The sequence below is a fragment of the Argiope bruennichi genome, chromosome 8, assembly GCF_947563725.1.
Source record: "Argiope bruennichi chromosome 8, qqArgBrue1.1, whole genome shotgun sequence".
NCBI classification, from domain to species: domain Eukaryota; kingdom Metazoa; phylum Arthropoda; class Arachnida; order Araneae; family Araneidae; genus Argiope; species Argiope bruennichi.
In genome coordinates, this window is record NC_079158.1 from 66770420 (window position 1) to 66790113 (window position 19694).

Sequence of the window (19694 nt, forward strand, 5' to 3'; positions counted from 1 at the left end):
ATTCATTGCACAAATTCTATTGTATTGTTGTTGGCATATACTTACAATAATCTTGATTATTTTAATAAAATCATTTTCATTCACTGTTCCTTTAACAAATGCAAGACAAAACAGCAGTGAAGCCAGCGGAAGTGGTCACCTCGAAACTTTCTCGAATACTGTATAGTAAATCTTTATCACCTCTCCCTCGCATAGAACTGTAGACCTTGGATGTGGTCGCGAATACCCTGTATGACATTAGCGAACGATAAATATAAAATATAGATCTTGGGAATGAATCTAACTTTTTTACTGAATCTATCGTGGGAATATATATTTTGGACACGGTTTTACCGATTTATTGACACCAAATTTGACACAAAGCAATAATTGTAGTCACAATATATCATAGCGAATTTCATTGTTTTAAGTCACTAGGTTTTTTAATTATTACTTTTACATCTATATTCATTTATTCTTATAAATGTATGTTGCAATCAATATAATTAATTGGTTACTATCAATAATAAAGGTTAATATAATAAATCCATATTATTGAGATTAGTAATTAATTATTATCAACAATGTAGTGCCGGGATAGCCTGGTTGGTAGGGCGTTGGATGCGCATCCCTTGGGTTGTGAGTTCAAATCCGACAGCCGAAGACTCTCCGTGTGTGGTGGTGGCTGGTGCAAGTATAAATCTGTCATGGTCACAAAGTCCTCCATGTCGAGAGTAATACCACTGGGGGTACTGGATCAGAGGTGATCGTTCTCTGGTTCAGGTCTAAATTACGATTCGTGGTTGCATGAATGAAGCCCGCCCAGTAAAAAGGGTTGTGACGCGTGTGTATCTAAGTCGTACTCTTTTCCCTAGATGGCGCTACTGGAAAACAAGAGACGCAAAAATTTCGTCTTTAATTCGCTAACGAATTCAGCGGGCTTGTCTATGCCATCAGAAACAATAATAATAATGATTTGTTGATTACATTGATCTGTTATTATTAAGAATTACCCATTATTATTAATAATGTCTGATTAATTACATAAACTGTGACATACAGATTAATAACCTAAGAATTAATTACAATTTTATTTGCTGAAAACTTTTCAGCATTTCCTGTAAAAGCATATTTACCATATTCTAAATAAGAAAACTAGAAAGGGTACATCACTGAAATTGCTATTAATCTTTATTAACGCAATATATATTAATCAACAGACAAAAGTAAAAAGCTAAAAACTGCTTCTCCCAAGTTGAAATATCATTTGTGGGGCTAAAATTAGATCCGCCATAAATTTAATATTAGTAATTGCTCCAATACAGTAAATCTTAAGTTTCCTGGCAAAAATAAATAACTAACAGAAAATCTATTCTATTTCTTCGCCTTTTTAAGAATTTGTAATCTGAAACACATATGTTTTCATTATTAGAGATGAAAATAAATACTCTGTCGGCTTAAGTACCCTTTATGGCGCATAAATATTTCAAATTTAATAATGCCTTAGAGATTGGATGAAATGCGATATTCTTTCTATTACGAAATGCAGAAAGGAATTTCCTTATTTCTCCTTTGTTAAGGTGAAATAATAATACAATGAATAGTAGAAGAAAAAAATGTATTTGTTCAAAGATTAGTTTTTTTATTCGGTTCCATCATTAGCCGATTATCGATTTACTATCGATCTTTAGAGATTATGATTAATTTGTGAGCAAAAAAATAAATACATATTTGTTAATAACTCCTTAATGCATGTGTTTCAAAACTTTAGCAAAAATTTAACTAACGAAAATAAATTTAGCGAAATTAACGAATCGAATTTATAGTAATCCACTGCATCTTCGACGGATTGAATTTTTCCGAAAATGAACAGCATGCTTTTTCTTTGTTTGAAAAAAATGATGAAGAATTTTATAATTAAGAAAATATATTTAGTTTTAAATTAGAATTTTATAAAGCATATTTCTACTATGGACATTGATAAAGATTTTAAGCTACATTTTTGTAAATTGAGTAAAGATACATATATAGAGCGATTAGTAAAAAACTGTCCCGATAAATGAAACCATAATTTTTATTCCGTACTGTTCACAGAAACGGAATACAAATCTTTGGTATTTTGAGGTAAGCGCTCAAGAATGATATGAAAAACCCAATTAATCTCTAACAGTTACGATTAGTGACGAAATTTCAAAATTTCCAAATGGCTACTCCAACTTTTTTATTAGAATGTGTTCTTCATAGTAAAAAACAATAAACAGCGTGCAACAGTACCTGTAGCACGAAAATCACCATCGCTAGACAATTAAGAAGAAAAGAGAAAATAAGCAATAGCAGCAGAGAAAATACAGCAAAAAACATTTTGTGTTTCACAAATTTTCTTCTTGATCTACTTCAACCACGATGGCACTTTGCATACTGCAGATGATGCCTAGAACCAAAGCATGTGCCATGCTGAAAGATATTTGTCGAACTTCATGTCTCTGGTTGGCACATCACAGTTGTTTTCTCTTTTCTTCTTCTGTCTAGCGCTTGTGATTTTCGTGCTGCAGGTACCGTTTCCAACGCTATTTATTGTTTTTTGATACCGTCTAACGCTATTTATTGTCGAGAACACATTCCAATAAAAAAAGCTGGTGTTGGCATTTGAAAAATTTTAAACTTTGTCCCTATAACGCAATTTCTAGAAATTAACTCTTGTTTTCTCACGTGATTCTTGAGCGCATATCTAAAAATATTTTGAACCGAAATTTTATTCCGCCCCTGTAAACGGAATGATATTTATGGTCTCGTATATCGGGATACTTTTTTTATAATCACCCTATACATTGAAAATCTTGTCTCAAATTTTTTTTAACATTTACCTTTTTGCAAAAAATGCATATCTAACTTTTGTATCCAGTTACAAAATTTTCGATGTTTAAATCTTTAAGTTGGGATGCAGTTAATTTATAAGACGAAAATAGACATATAAAAGTATCTCAGTATTCTTTATTTTTATATGGGTGACAATAACTGCAAATATCCGAAATAGGATATATTATCTGTTTAAGAGTTTTAATAAAATCGTTTGATAAGAAATTAATTCATATCTTTTGTTGTTTTCTGTAACGAGTATAATTCTTGATATTCTATTCTTTTTAATTTTGTCAACTACTTTTCGCATAATGACGTATTTGACTCATACGTGGAATTATTTCATTTATATTTCTTTAATACGTAATTAAATTAAGATAATAATCAGTTCTAAATTCAAAAAAAAAGTCCAAGACATTTAAATAGCAATAGGTGCATCTAATATATAGGTTGTGACATATTTTTGGGACAAATAAGTTCATGAGAGGTTGATCTAACAATTATTTAAATAAACAATTTTTCAAAAAAATTAGAAAATTTTAGAAAAAGGAAATCATGTAGCAAACTTTGCTCAAAGATGTATAACAATTTACATGTCTCACTTTTAGTTTCCGTTTTCATTTATTCGTCTGTCGAGTTTGCTGTTGTTTCTGGAAACTCTTAAATGTCTCATTTTCTGATATTTATCTTGATGCGTCACCAATAAATGATAATGAGATGTAGTTGTATAAATTTTATAATTTTGCTTTATTTTTGTTTGTTTGTTTCATCTGTAAAGTTTTTCATTTTCCGAATACATGTTCGCCTGCCTCTAAAATTTTTCGAATACATGTTCGTTTGCTTCTAAAATTTTCCTTGTAAAGTTTTATGGCTGTTTGAACTGCAAAATATTAAATCAAAATAAAGCTTCTTTAATACCGAAGATGTTTTATATAAATTTGAAATCTTGCGATATTAATTTTAAAAATAATTACAGAAAATAGGAAAGCCTGTAAACAGAAAAAAATTATATAAGAAAAAAATCGTCTGCATTAAGTAAAATATTTTTTTATTGTTTAATGCTGTATAAAGAGAAACTTTATATAAAAACTTACTAACTTATTATTTCTAAACGAGACATTCTGTAATTTTAAAATTTCGAAATAAATATTGTTTGACAAGTAAGAAACATAGAATAGGTTATATTATTTATTTCAAAGAAAATAAAACCAGTTTCGATTTTGGAACCGATAAATTCAATATGAAGAAATACGAAGGACATGTACTAACTAAGCACTAATAATGATGCTTACATTTCATATATATTGAAAAAATAAACCAACTAAAATTGATAATTCCATTAACTTTTTAAATAAAAAGTTAATGGAATTATCAATTCTTGCCAAATTTTTGTATACCTCATACGTATTTTCTCTTGCAAATTTTTGTAATCAACTGCTTCTAAAATATATAATCCTTGTATATATAATTAAAATCAGACGATAATAATTTTTATTGCAAAATAAGATTAACTCAATGTAAACGTTTTTCTGAAATTATTCAGTAGAAAACCGTTTTCTAAATTCAATGAGTAACCGATTCGGGATTTCGAAACTGGGAGCAATAATTCTCATTAACAGAATAAAGAACAAGAACCCAATTAAAATGAAGGGCTCCCTTAATTCATGTTTTGACATCTTTTGGAGGATGAAATTATTTGAAAGTTAATTAAAAGAGATGCCACTTAAATCTTCTTCTTCGCAATTTTAACGTAAGTAGTTTTAAGGAAAAATTTTGGAAAGAAATTCCAAATTGAGAATTAATTGATTTTCTTTAATGCTTTAAAGAAGATTATTTATCGCTGTTTGTATATATGAGTGAAATGTCTCGGGTTCGAATATTGATTAAACTGAATGTTTCTAACTTATATATGAATGATAAAACAAAGGGGTTTTGATCAATTGTTTTATTCCCTAGTAGTCACAATTTTTAATGATGTATGATTACTCAAAATACAATCATAATCCTCATCTAACGATTTTGAAGATTTCTCAAAAACAATGATATATATAAAAATTCAGTATGCAAATATACATACTGCATTTTTTTTATCATTTTCTGATTTAATAATTAATAATTGTCAACACAATGCGGAATTCAGAGTACAATGCGCATGCGTGAATTTTCAACGCCAGTTACGTAACGCAAATACGTGATTTTTTTCTACGCCAGTTGGGGTAACGCTATGCAGATTAGACATTTTTAATTTCTTTTATTCTGTTTTATTTTTATTCAAAAGTACTTCAGAATGAATCTGAAAGATCGATTCATTAACAATGTTTCATTTCAAATGCATCAAACATTAAGAAAATAAACAGAATCGTTTGAAATAATCGAAAATAAATAAACCGAAAAATATTAACCCTAGCCTCATTACTATTGGGAGAAAAAAAATGAAGCCTTACTCATTTGGCGGTGGGGAAAATGGAAGATTTTTTTGGCGGGAAAGTTAGTTTTTAATTAATAATTAAAATTCTAATTAAAAATTCGAAAAAAGGAACCCCAGGTGCACATTCCCGACCTCTAAGGTATACATGTACCAAATTTGGTAGCTGTAGGTCAAATGGCCTGTCCTGTAGAGCGCCAACACACACACACACACACACACACACACACACACACAATTGAGCTTTATTATAAGTATAGATTACTAAGCTGAACTTTCTTTTCCCACTTAAAGACATTTTTCTAGGGTCTGTATTCACTTTTAAAAAATTTAAACTGAATTTTAAATAAAAATCTTGTTTTCAATTAGGAAAGTATTCATGAAACAGATGCTAAGAATCACATATATCTTACTGGTGAATGTCAATTAATTTTTTCATAAGCAATCACCTTCCGATCTTTTCAGAATTTCTATTGCAGTATGAATCAGTGAAACTTTTTTTTCTTATTTAGTTTATTTTCCTTCTTATGAATAAAATCAAGGTATAATTATATTTTGATTATTGTATATATGCACAATTTTTATGAGAAAATTTTCATTCCATGTACAGAAATTTTATTCAATATTATAAAATGATTTTAAATTATATGAAAATCCAAGATTCCAGGAGAAAATATGGAAGTTCCTCTATGTTTGGATGTTAGGTATATGTAAATTCCATTTTATAAATTCTTCTCTTGTGTTATACTGTTAAAAGTTTGTGTAACTATCGATTTAAAAAAAATAAAAGATGCCAATCACTGCTTCAATTCAGATCTTTAACTTCATGAATTCTATGCTAGCTTAACACTTTATATATAAATTTGCACCATGTTATTATATAAAATTGGTTTTCATATTACTTAAAAAATAATCTTCTCAATGATATCAGTTTTATTTCTTCATTATTTTTTATAATTTTGTTGATTTTGTAAAAATATTTTTAAGTTTATTTTGCAACAATAATTTTGATAGTTTTAGTAAGTGCATTTGTTAAGTCACTAAAGGTTATTTATAGATACTCGCGTTGCAACAATATTAAATACATTTTCGTGACCACTTTATCTTTGACATACTAAAATAATGTGCAAATGCAGTTTATCATCGTCACCAACATGTTACTCTTTACAATGTAATCGAAACTGTAAAACACAGATTTGAGACAATATATGGTCAATTTCGAACTAATATAGAAATTTTCTCATTTTCCTTTCATTGAATCATAGACCTTTCAAAATCATTGAGGTCTAAAAACAAGTAATTTCAAAATCTACAGTACAACTTCCAGTCATTATTACTATAACTAAATATAATTTTTAATTAAGATAAATAAAATGAATCACCCTAAAATATAATAATTCTTCTATCTTTCATACTAGAAGCACAAATCTGTTATATTTATTTTTTTAATTTAGATTTATTCCTTTATTGAAAGAATAAAACGAAATTTAATATTAGTTAATATACCCGATATTGCTTTAGTTTAATCCTTTAATTTAATATCCTTTCGTGTATAATATTTTATCATAAAAACTATTTTTGTATAAATTATTAAAATATATATAATCGATTTATCGTCTAGAAACATTTTTAATTATAATTTTGAATGTTTTCGAAATTAATAAGACATTGCTGGAATTTAAATATATATATATATATCATAAAATTAAAGTGAAGTAATCGAATCGCAACGTTGCCTTGCGCTTGAGTATTTATAAATTTCTTAATGCAGAATCGTCTGCAACTAATCTATTATTTATTAAATTTTGAGAAAAATAATGGAAACGAAGAAAAAAAATCGCACAGAAATAAATTTGATATTTTTGAAACTGTTGCCATATTTTTTATAGATGACCATTTTTTTTGGTCTTCCTTTTTCTCCTCTCGCAGTTTTTTTGGCATGGTTCCTAACAAAGGGAAATCGCTGCTGTCGTCAAAAATTGTTTTATTTGTTCGCAATAATTTTGCTTTTCTTGTCGTCTTCATTTGGCCGATCAATTCTTGTTTACTTCACGATTCATTAAATCATTATTTTAAAACAAATGAAATGGTAAATGGTAAAATATATGTATCGAAATTAAAGAGATATTTTTAAAAAGTAGTGATAGAATATTTCAAAATTTTACTGTTGCCTTTCAAAAAAAAGCTTAAATATTTTCTAATTTTAAAGTCGTCCGCATTAATGTTTAAAAAGTATTAATAACATATGAAAGAAAACTCGCACAGAAATGAAATGTATGTCTATAGGAAGTTAACATTTTAATTTTAAAATGGTCAAAAATCTTTTTCTTGGGCAATTTATTTCAAATTTATGATGCAAAAAAATGATAAATTTTGGTTGATTTCTAACTGTTTGAATATTTAATTTATTTTTGTACTTTGAAGAGCTCAACATATTCTTTCTCCTTAACAAGTAATAAGTGTGCAGAAATGGTTGAGTTAGGCCTAATTGTTTAGAAGTAGATGTGGAACATCCATATGGTGCATATCCAAAATACCTTTTTATTATACCATTAATTGTTCGCAAAAGCAATAAGATATTGATAGCTAGATTGATATTGTATTATATGTATCAAATAGATTGTACATATTCATTAATTTTGCTTACATCGTCAAACAAACTAACTCCAATCGAATTTTTTCCGCCACCTTTTAGAGATTAGAATACTAAAACCTTTCTGATTCAGGAAGTTTTTTTCTTTCCTGTTCCAACTGAATATTAACCTCGTCGCTGAAGATCAATATGGCGAAGAACAAGAATATTTCCGATAGTGGAAGCTTTCTGCAGTCGAATTCAGATTCTTCTGTTGCAGTGACTACATTGCACGATCCAATAGTTTTCAGACTCTTTTCGCTTGTTTTTCTCTTTTTATTTCGCTTTCGCCGTATTTCATTGTTTGCACCAAGTACTACAAAACATAAATACTCCATGTTTTGGACTGAGATACTATCAAAACTTTTGTCGTTAGATTGAGGGGCCTTTTTATAGAACTTATTTTTAGAACAGGAGAATAAAGGAAGGACAGTTATTAATAAGAACAACGCAAATTATCTAATGTGTTTGGTATTTGTGATATTGTTATATTCTAAATAATGAGATTGGAGTAAACTTATGCTCACGTATCAAATACGCTGTACTTATTTTAGATTCCTGGTAAATTCGCAGGTCCTATTCTATAAAAGGAAGATAAAGGAATTCGTTGCAACAATAACTTTGAAAGTCATCGGATATGTTTTGTGTCTGTGATATTATTATAACCTTAGTAGTTCGAATCGAACAAATTCCTATTCACTTATCCAACGCATTGCACTGTTTTAAATTTTTCTGTTGACGCAGAGTTTTTTTATTTTATATTCATGATTTTTTTTCAAATGGAAATAAAGGTCATATATATTTTTAAATAAAAACAATGCAAGGTGTGGAATATATTTTGTATCTATAGAATTATTATATTCAGTGTTAAAATGGAATAGATTGACACTTAACGTATCAGTTTTACTCCATGAGTTTGAATTTAATTGTAGATTCATAAAACTGATTTTTTAAAAAGGCAAATAAAGGAATGCATCTGTTTTGCATCTGTTATATTATTGTATGCTCATTACTACTGAATGAATTTATGTTAATTTACTCAATATTTTGCGTCAATTGAAATTTACCTGTGAATTCAGGGATTATTTTTTTATTTTCATAGATTAAAAAAAAATAAGAATAGAGAAAAAAAACATTTTTTAAAATAAGAACAACGCAAAGCATCGAATGGGTTTTGTAAATATATTATTACGTATTCATTACTTAATTATTACATTATATTACTATGTAATATTACGCAATAGATTGTCTGAAGGGAATAAAGTCATACTGCGCCAATTAAAATTTAACAATAAATTCACCTGTGTTAATTTTAAATTATATATATGTCTCGAGCATTGAGCCCTTGAAACACTATTTTAAACTTCGATATTATTTAACATTTTAAAATACGAATAAAATCTTGACACCACTCCTCTACCCATGGCAATGTTCAGTTTGATGCTAGATGGCTCGCGAAGTCATGTTTGTCATGTGACTGAAATGTTATATCAATTGACGACTTTGATGTATGCATATTCAGAGAAATTTAAGAAAACGTTGATAGCCATGAAAATGTCAAATTTTAACTACGTCCATTAAATAGTACGGAACAAAGTAAGGAAATCAAGGGCAAACCGTTAATTTTTAGAAGTCTTTCTCACTGTGCGTATTCAAAGTCAAGCGATGACGCGTGGCACGCAGTTTGTATAAATATTTTTAGAAAAGATTTATAATTTTTGCAACTGTACTTGCTCGACCAACATTAATAGTTAAACAATATAAGAAAAGCTTTAGAAACTTAAAACCGTCACGTTGTTCCCACAGACTTGAAATTATTAAGGGCCTTCATGGTTCGAGCATTTTATTTATCTTATTGCAATCATTATAGGGGAATATCTGATATACAAAGCAATTGCAAAGAAATCTAGTATGCAAGTAAAGTAAGGGGAAGAACCGATATCCTGGAGGAAATAATCAACTCATTTTGTAAAACCCAATACATTATACTAGGAAATATCTTGTATACCAAAGAATTTAATACAATTGTTGTTGTTTTTTAATTTATAGCTGGCTTACTGGCATTATAAAAAATATATGACTAAATGACGTTTGTCTCACATTCTAAGAAATTTTTGAGTTTTTATATCGAATGATATTCTTTTATTTTACACGGTGAAACGTCGATCGCACCCAGATGAAGATTAGGTTTGACATGTATGCAAGTAGAACGCATTTAAATGCTTAATGCCTGACAATTTCCCAATATATGAAATTATATCTAAATGATTTAACTGAAATTAATGATACCCAATATTCAAGGTGAACTAGCTGGTCACCAAAGTCGACTAATTGCCCATAAAGTTGATTTATTTTGAAGCTTTTGTCATTCTGATGACATTATTTCTACTTTCAGGTGACTCGATGCACGTGACCCTTTTGGCTGGCGGGGTGGCTTTGCTGCTTTTGCTGCCCCTGGCATACACTCTTTTTCGGTGCAGGCGACGAAACCACGCCGTCTATGAGGACATACCGGAGAGCAGTCTTGCCCGGAAAAGAGCTTCCAGGTGTTCACAGGCCTCCATTTACAGCGCTAAGTAAGGGAACCCTACTTTGATTTCACATCACTTTGTTTTTTAAAATGGCTTTAAAAAATTTTGTATTTACAGGGTGATTCTAAAGTTTACATCTTAATTGCTTTTTTAAATTATTAGATCGTGAAAGAATTAAGATACATTGATGCATTTTGCGTAAAAAGAATGGAAATAAAATCGGAAATTATTACCAGCATAGTTTACAAATCATACCTCTTGATGGTCTGTAATGAGATACATAATAATAGATATTGATGGGGAAAACATCGTACAAAACATTCTGTGTATTATCTTCCATTCAGATGAACAGCCGTTAAGATGTCAGATGATGTTACGTTAAGATATCAGATGAACAGCCGATGTTACATGATGATGTTTCAAATGTGTTTTGCGAAGTACAAAATTAAAAAAAATATTTTCCAAGATGCTTGATAGGTCAAACCATTGGATTTACAATTATCGAATATCGCAGGTAATTACAGATATTATTTATTCTTGGATAGTAAGTGTTCATTAGAAATAGTTTTAAAAAAAAGAATTGCGTTAAAGCTAAGTGATAATCTGAAACGTTGCAGCAAAAAATCAATCTCGATGCAATTTTTTTTATTTATTTCTTTGTATACGAAAATGTTGTAATAGTAAAAAAAAAAGATCGAACTCCAGATTTTGACATATCTGCGTTTCAGACATGCTTGAAATCTGAAGAACGCATTGTTGAAATTATATCTCTTTGTGAACAAAGGATCTCACGATAGCTTTTAACTAAATAGAAATTTGGTATGTGGGCTTTACACTAAAGTTGTAGATAGCTGTCAAATTTTGAACAAAATTCCTTCAGAAGAAATCTGTCTGTACGAGTGTCTGTCTGTATTAGTGAAGACAGTAACTGCAAAACGTTTAGGGTTAGATCGATAAAATTTGGTTTATAGATTTAATATCTAATAGTCAGTTGCATATGAAATTTGGAGCCAGATCAGTTTAGAGGATTGGAAAATCACCTTATTAGAAATAGTAATTTAATTTCCATGTTATTTTTTAAATTCTTGTAATTTTTAAATAAATAATATTCAAAATAATGTAATAAATTTTTAATGAAAACACTTTTAATAATAAAAGACATAGCATATTAGAACTGGAAGGTTTGATTAAAGAAACTGCTTCCTCAAATTTGACCGCCAATTTTTTTTTAAGCACAAATAAAGCGAAAGTATTTTTATACTCAATTACACGTCAGCATACAGTTTTATCCAAATATAACATTGAATGCATTGTTTTATCTCTTATTCCTTAAGTTTACTTGCTGTTTTATTTAGTCATTCACTAAGTGTTTTCAAAAGGCAAATAAAAACATTTATTAAATTACGAATAAAATGTATTCGTCATTTATTCTTAAGTTTACATTTCGTAACATACGTTCTACAGTACTTTTTTTTAATTCAAAATCAAACAAAAATCATTCTTTTATAGGCTCTAATAAAAATATAATATAATTATAAAAATATAAATAAAAAAATAATAAATAAAAAAATAAATAAATAAAAATAATAAATAAAAAATAAAAAATATAAATAATAAATAAAAATAAAAATAAAAAATAATAATAAAAAATAAATAAAAAATATAAAAAGTATAATTATAAATATATAAAAAATATAATTCTCTCTAATAAAAAATAATAATAATTTGCATTCATGTTTTTTGTCAACAATAAAATATGCTTGCATATATGAAGCAAAGTTATGTACCCATGATTTATTTTCTATTAAAATCAATATCTTTTCACGTGTATTTTTTAGTACTCTTTATTGTACTGTTCATCCTTTAGCTTCATTCAACATTTTGAAAATGAAGAATTAAAACTCCGCTTTCCACTATAAGCATACATTAATATAAAGTGTTCTAGCAAGAAAAAGAAATAAAGAATTTTTGATCCCATCAGAGAATCAATCTATAATACAAAAACAAAGTCTACCATATCGACTTTGACATCCTTTTAGCCAATATTCCTCAACGAAAACGTGGCCTGCGATTATTTTTTCGGACATTTCTCAGTGTAATACATTGAAAAATCGATTTTTGTAATGTTCTTTGAAGTTTAAAAAAACTTCTTTCACTTATCTCAGGAGTTTTAAGTACTTACAAAATGTTTTGCTTGAATATTATTCATAAATATTTTTAGATTCTTTTCTAACTTCTAATCTGCCTTCCTTGCATTATCTATATCTATACTTATAATAAAGCTCAATGTGTGTGTGTGTGTGTTGGCGCTCTACAGGCCAGACCGTTTGACATACAGCTACCAAATTTGGTACATGTATACCTTGGAGGTTGGGAATGTGCACCTGGGGTTTCTTTTTTCGAATTTTTAATTATAATTTTAATTATTAATTAAAAACTAACTTTCCCGCCAAAAAAATCTTCCATTTTTCCCACCGCCAACTTTTCCGCCAAAAAAATCTTCCATTATCCCCAGCGCCAAACGAGAAAGGCTTCAGTTTTTTTTTCTCCCAACAGTAATGAGGCTAGGGTTAAAATTTTTCGGCGGATTATTTCAATCGGTTCTGTTTATTTTCTTAATGTTTGATGCATTTAAAATTAAACATTGTTAATGAATCCATGTTTCAGATTCATTCTGAAGTACTTTTGAATTAAAATAAAACAGAATAAAGGAAATTAAAAATTTCTAATCCGCATAGCGTTACCCCAACTGGCGTAGAAAAAATCACGTATTTGCGTTACGTAACCGGCGAAGAAAATTCACGCATGCGCATTCTGCTCTGATTGTTGCCATGACAACGTTATCAATGGATGATTTAAATTATTTTTGGGTTAGTTGCATGCTTTTGTAAGTAAATTGTATTTATGTTAGTTATATATTTTTTGTATATGCTTATAGTTTTAAGTACATCGTTTTTTAAGTAGTTTTTTTAAAACCTGTTTTCAACCGTTTATTTTAAACGATTCGTTTTATTTTCTTAGTGTTTGATGCATTTAAATTTAAACATTGTTAATTAATCGATCTGCTCATAATGAATCTAAGAAAATTTTGTTGACCAACTCTTGAGATATTACATAAATTAAAAAAGATATTCTTTAGTGCCCATAAAGTTTAAACGCTGAGTGACTCTATTTTCAGTAATCAGATTATAAAAAAATGCTTTGTTTCAGTAAAAAATATTATTATATTAATTGAAGATAAATTCTTTCCACTTTAATTTAAAGCATAAATTCTACGGGTGCTAACAGAAAATGAGAGAGATACATATTACGTTATGACTGAAGGCCTTTATAATATTATGAATGAATTATATGATAATCAAAATTTGAAGTTTTAAAATATTTTGATGAAGAAGCTATTAAAGTAGAAATTGCATAAAATATTTAATTATTAAAATTTTAACGAACATTAAGATTGGCGAACCGGCTGGTCGCCAAAGGCGGCTAGTCTCAAATAAAAGAGCTAAAATATTAACTTGAAACACATTACTTTTCAAGGCGTAAATACATTCTAACACATTCTCATGAAAATAAAATTCGTAAATTATGAAGATATTTTAAAAATGAATTTAATGAGTCAATTAATTGTTACTTGGGTTAAAAAAATTGAAATGCGACTGATTTTCTCTTTAATAAGCTGTTGTTAGTAGATATCCCAAGAATTTGATTAATCGATATATCAAGAATATAATGAAACACTATTGATATCACTAGAAAGTTCATTCTAAACTTGACCTAATATCCAGTTCTTAAACTAGTGTAGATAAATACTTACCTGTTAAAAATTGCTTTAAAATGACATAAAAATTTATTTTATTCAAATAATTGTCATTGAGGATTTGATATAATATTTTATAATATTTATTCCTTTCCTCATCGCACAGAAATCCTAATATATATTTCTATATTTAATTTTCGAAATACTACACAAAATCTTGAAGATATTGTCAACTGTATCCCGTGCTATCAGGGTTTTAAATGAACCCCAGTTTTGCCCTAGTTTGCATCTTTTTCAAATCCAAATTGAAAAATGTGAGAAATTTATTATTTCAAAGAATTTTTTAAATTTTATTTTAAACAATATTCTTATTTGAATTATTCAATTTTGAACAGACGACATTTACAATCATTGCTTTCCACTTCGAATAAATTTATTCCAAACGATTTTGTTACAAATTACGGAAACTATCCAGATTCAAAAAGAACGTGGAGCAAAAATGGTAGCAAATTAAAATCCAAAGCATTCTTTCGTCCTATTCCATATGCATGAGATGCAAATGTTTTCTTAAGAAATTTCATTCTAAAAAGAGACAAACTCCCTTGCTAAAAGTAAAAGGAAAAGAAAAGGTTTTCCCATCATGCTTTAGTTTGAATTGCAAATTGATGTAAGTTAGCTTTGTATTCTGCTGTAATGTCTTGATTGTTTCATGCAAAAGAAACAAAATGTTTGGAGATCGCCCTTTCTAGCATTCTTTAGTTTGTTACGTTACGTGTAAAATTTTTATGAGATTCAAAATGACTTATTAAGAATTCGTGTTTTCCTAAACGCGTAACTTTTTATAAAAGTTTCCTCTTTCTTGTTATGTTTAAGTAATATTTGTATAAGTGCTAAATTGTTTAAACAATGCTTATTTGGTTAATAATGCTTCGCAATTGTCTGTGCTAGTTAAAAGGAAATTGGTAAGACTGAAATTAGAAATATAAACTTTCGTTTTAAGAAAATTGAATTAACCATTTGCTCAATTTATTTAAATCATTTATTTTAAATGATATTCCTAATTCTGATTCTTAATATGGCTGAGGAATATTTTATTACATTAGTGGAATTTCCATCATTTGCTATTTTTAGGCAAGGTTTTTAAATCAATTACACAACTATGAAAATATTACATTCTCGTAGATTCATTGGATTTGCTATGATCGGTATTTTTATATTTGAACTAAAAAAGATTTTTAAACAGCATATTTGCTTTTATTATCTTTAAATTAATAAATATTAAGATTTTTCAATACAGTAAGTATTGACTCATTTATATACAGTAAGACCTAGTTTATTGTTGTGGATATATTTTCTCCTAAACATTTTAGTTAAGATATTAATTCTAAGTAATGGAGATTGATTAAACAGTGGAGTAATTTTATTAAATAATAAAAGTTTTTTTTAACTTGGATTAAAATTAATACGTAACAAGGTCACCCTATAAGAAAAGAAACATTGATTTGGATTGTACAGAGGCATAGTACATTATTTTACTGTGAGTCTAAGAAGATATGTTATTGTATTTAAACTATAGTAACTCCGGTAAACAAAGCTCTAAATTTATGAAAGCTTTTGAATTATTCTATAAAATACCCAAATAGAAAATAAAATTTTGTAATGAAGGGTATGTTTTACAAGTATTATTTATACAAAATACGACTTTTCCTTTGCAAATTCTCCTCAATCCATAAAATGCACCTTATTAGAAGGTAAAAATTAATAGAAGAAATGCATTTAATATAATAACATATAAAGCCACTTAGAGAGCAAACGATAGCTAAAAGTTTTCAGAAAAATAATAAACATAATAATAATATTAAAAGTAAAGTAGGTAAATTAATGGAATTTGAAAAATTTTTAAATAGTGTGAACTTACAAGAATGCATTGCGCAATTCTATTCAAACTAGCAAATCTCTTTTCATACGATTTCACTTTTTTATAGTAGTTCTTTAATTAATAGTTATAGTAGTTATTTTTAAGAAAGAAGAACAGTAAAATTATGGAATAATTCACACTACTAATCTCTGTTTTACATGGTTTCATAATGATAACTAAGCTAATTATTTTTTTATTATTAACAGTTAGTTAAGTTATGCAGTTCGAAAATGAAATAATCCGTATCGTTCCCGAATTCTTCTTTTATTTCACACGAAATAGTATTTGTAATTTTTTTGGAAAATGTCTATACAGGGTGGCCAAACGACTGGAAAACCTGGAAATGTCAAGGAATTCTGGGAAATCGAAAACAAATTAGGGGGAATTACAGGGAAATTTATTTTAAAAAGCTGAATATTATTTTTCAAATTTTGTTAATTTTTAACCGACTCGTCAATTTGCTGGTCCTTTTCTCTCAAGTAGAATACAGCATGATTGGAAATCAATGAAAATCGATCCTATGTTTATATTTTATCAATATATTGTTTTAAAAAAATTATATTTTCACCACGATTTCTTAAGTAATCTATGATATTATGATGTTCTAATGCCTATATAATTTTTACTTTTTCATATACAAATTATAGAGAAAAAGTGAAGTCATCCAAACACTCGAACTCAAAATTTAAACGTGTTTTAGACCTTTTTGATTTTTTTTTTTTAAAGAAATATTTTTTGAAAATTGTCTGTCTTTCTGTGAAAAAGATAAATCAAAAACGTTTTGAGCCAGAATAATGAAATTTGGTATAAGGCCTTCACCAAATTTGTATATTTCTGTGAAATTTTGTACATCTATTTAGAGGAAGTGCGTCTGTCCGAATATAAGTTAACACGATAACTACAAAACGAAGAAAGCTAGATAGATAAAATTCGGTACATGTTTTAACATCTATATTATAGACATATATTGAATTTTGGGCTAAATCCAACAAGTGGTAGAATGTCTATCGGTCTGTCCTTTCAGAAGCATGTAAACGCGATAATCAAAAAACGCAATGATTTAAATATATCAAATTTGGTATGTGGGTTTGTGTTTTATTTGCTTATGTAACTCTGTGTCAAACTTTGATTTCAATAATTTGGGTGAAAATCTCGTCTAAAACACAAATTCACATTTATTAGAAAAAATTTAGAGAAAGTTTTAAGGAGACTGCTTCATCTGGTTTAATTCGTCTTTCTTAAAAGAAGTTGCGATTTGAGGCTAGATACTTCATTCATATTCTTAGTTAACACATTTTTCAGGAATAGTAACTTAGCTTATTCAACATTTGGAACTTCTGTAGAGACAAAAGATAATCATTGCATCTAATTTATTACCCATATAAGTATATATATTATACATATATTATTACACATATAAGTATACTATTGTACACATATAAGTATACTATTGTACACATATAAGTATACTATTATACACATATAAGTATACTATTATACACATATAAGTATACTATTATACACATATAAGTATACTGTTATACACATATAAGTATACTGTTATACACATATAAGTATACTTTTGTACACATATAAGTATGCTATTGTACACATATAAGTATGCTATTGTACACATATAAGTATACTATTATACACATATAAGTATACTGTTATACACATATAAGTATGCTATTGTACACATATAAGTATACTGTTATACACATATAAGTATACTGTTATACGCATATAAGTGTGCTATTATACACATATAAGTATGCTATTATACACATATAAGTATGCTATTATACACATATAAGTATGCTATTATACACATATAAGTATGCTATTATACACATATAAGTATGCTATTATACACATATAAGTATGCTATTGTACACATATAAGTATGCTATTGTACACATATAAGCATACTATTGTACACATATAAGCATACTATTGTACACATATAAGCATACTATTTACACATATAAGTATAGTATTACACATATAAGTATACTATTATACACATATAAGTATACTATTATACACATATAAGTATACTATTATACACATATAAGTATACTATTATACACATATAAGTATACTATTATACACATATAAGTATACTATTATACACATATAAGCATACTATTATACACATATAAGCATGCTATTATACACATATAAGCATGCTATTATACACATATAAGCATACTATTATACACATATAAGTATGCTATTATACACATATAAGCATGCTATTGTACACATATAAGCATACTATTGTACACATATAAGCATACTATTATACACATATAAGCATACTATTATACACATATAAGCATACTATTATACACATATAAGCATGCTATTATACACATATAAGTATGCTATTATACCCATATAAGTATACTGTTATACACATATAAGTATGCTATTGTACACATATAAGTATACTATTATACACATATAAGCATACTATTATACGCATATAAGTATGCGATTATGCACATATAAGTATGCGATTATGCACATATAAGTATGCGATTATGCACATATAAGTATGCTATTATACACATATAAGTATGCTATTATACACATATAAGCATACTATTATACACATATAAGTATGCTATTATACACATATAAGCATACTATTATACACATATAAGCATACTATTATACACATATAAGTATGCTATTATACACATATAAGTATGCTATTATACACATATAAGTATGCTATTATACACATATAAGTATACTATTTACACATATAAGCATACTATTTACACATATAAGCATACTATTATACACATATAAGTATACTATTATACACATATAAGTATACTATTATACACATATAAGTATACTATTATACACATATAAGTATACTATTATACATATATAAGCATGTTATTATACACATATAAGCATACTATTATACACATATAAGCATACTATTATACACATATAAGTATGCTATTATACACATATAAGCATGCTATTGTACACATATAAGCATACTATTGTACACATATAAGCATACTATTATACACATATAAGCATGCTATTATACACATATAAGCATGCTATTATACACATATAAGCATACTATTATACACATATAAGTATGCTATTATACACATATAAGTATGCTATTATACACATATAAGCATACTATTGTACACATATAAGCATACTATTATACACATATAAGCATACTATTATACACATATAAGCATACTATTATACACATATAAGCATACTATTATACACATATAAGTATACTATTTACACATATAAGCATACTATTATACACATATAAGCATACTATTATACACATATAAGCATACTATTATACACATATAAGCATGCTATTATACACATATAAGTATGCTATTATACACATATAAGTATGCTATTATACATATAAGTATATATATCCTGAAAGATTTCGTTTCATTTTTTTTTTTTTTCGGAATGTCAAGTCTTTCGATTTAATTAGTGAAAATACGTTTGCTTTAGCGTTCTGTGAAAAGGTAACGAATAATTGCGGTTCAGTTCCCATTACTTTTATGATTTTCAGCTTTAAT

The 19694-nt window shown here is 27.5% G+C and overlaps 1 protein-coding gene across 2 annotated transcripts in view; it reads left to right on the forward strand.

The window, feature by feature from the left end:
• The window catches only part of LOC129981237 (synaptotagmin-15-like), a 358403-nt gene that overhangs the window by 212587 nt on the left and 126122 nt on the right, over positions 1–19694 (forward strand). For both annotated transcript variants that reach the window (XM_056091995.1, XM_056091996.1), the window contains exon 2: positions 10288–10468. In XM_056091995.1, the coding sequence (XP_055947970.1) occupies positions 10288–10468 (181 nt within the window). The remainder of the gene's footprint in view (positions 1–10287; positions 10469–19694) is intronic.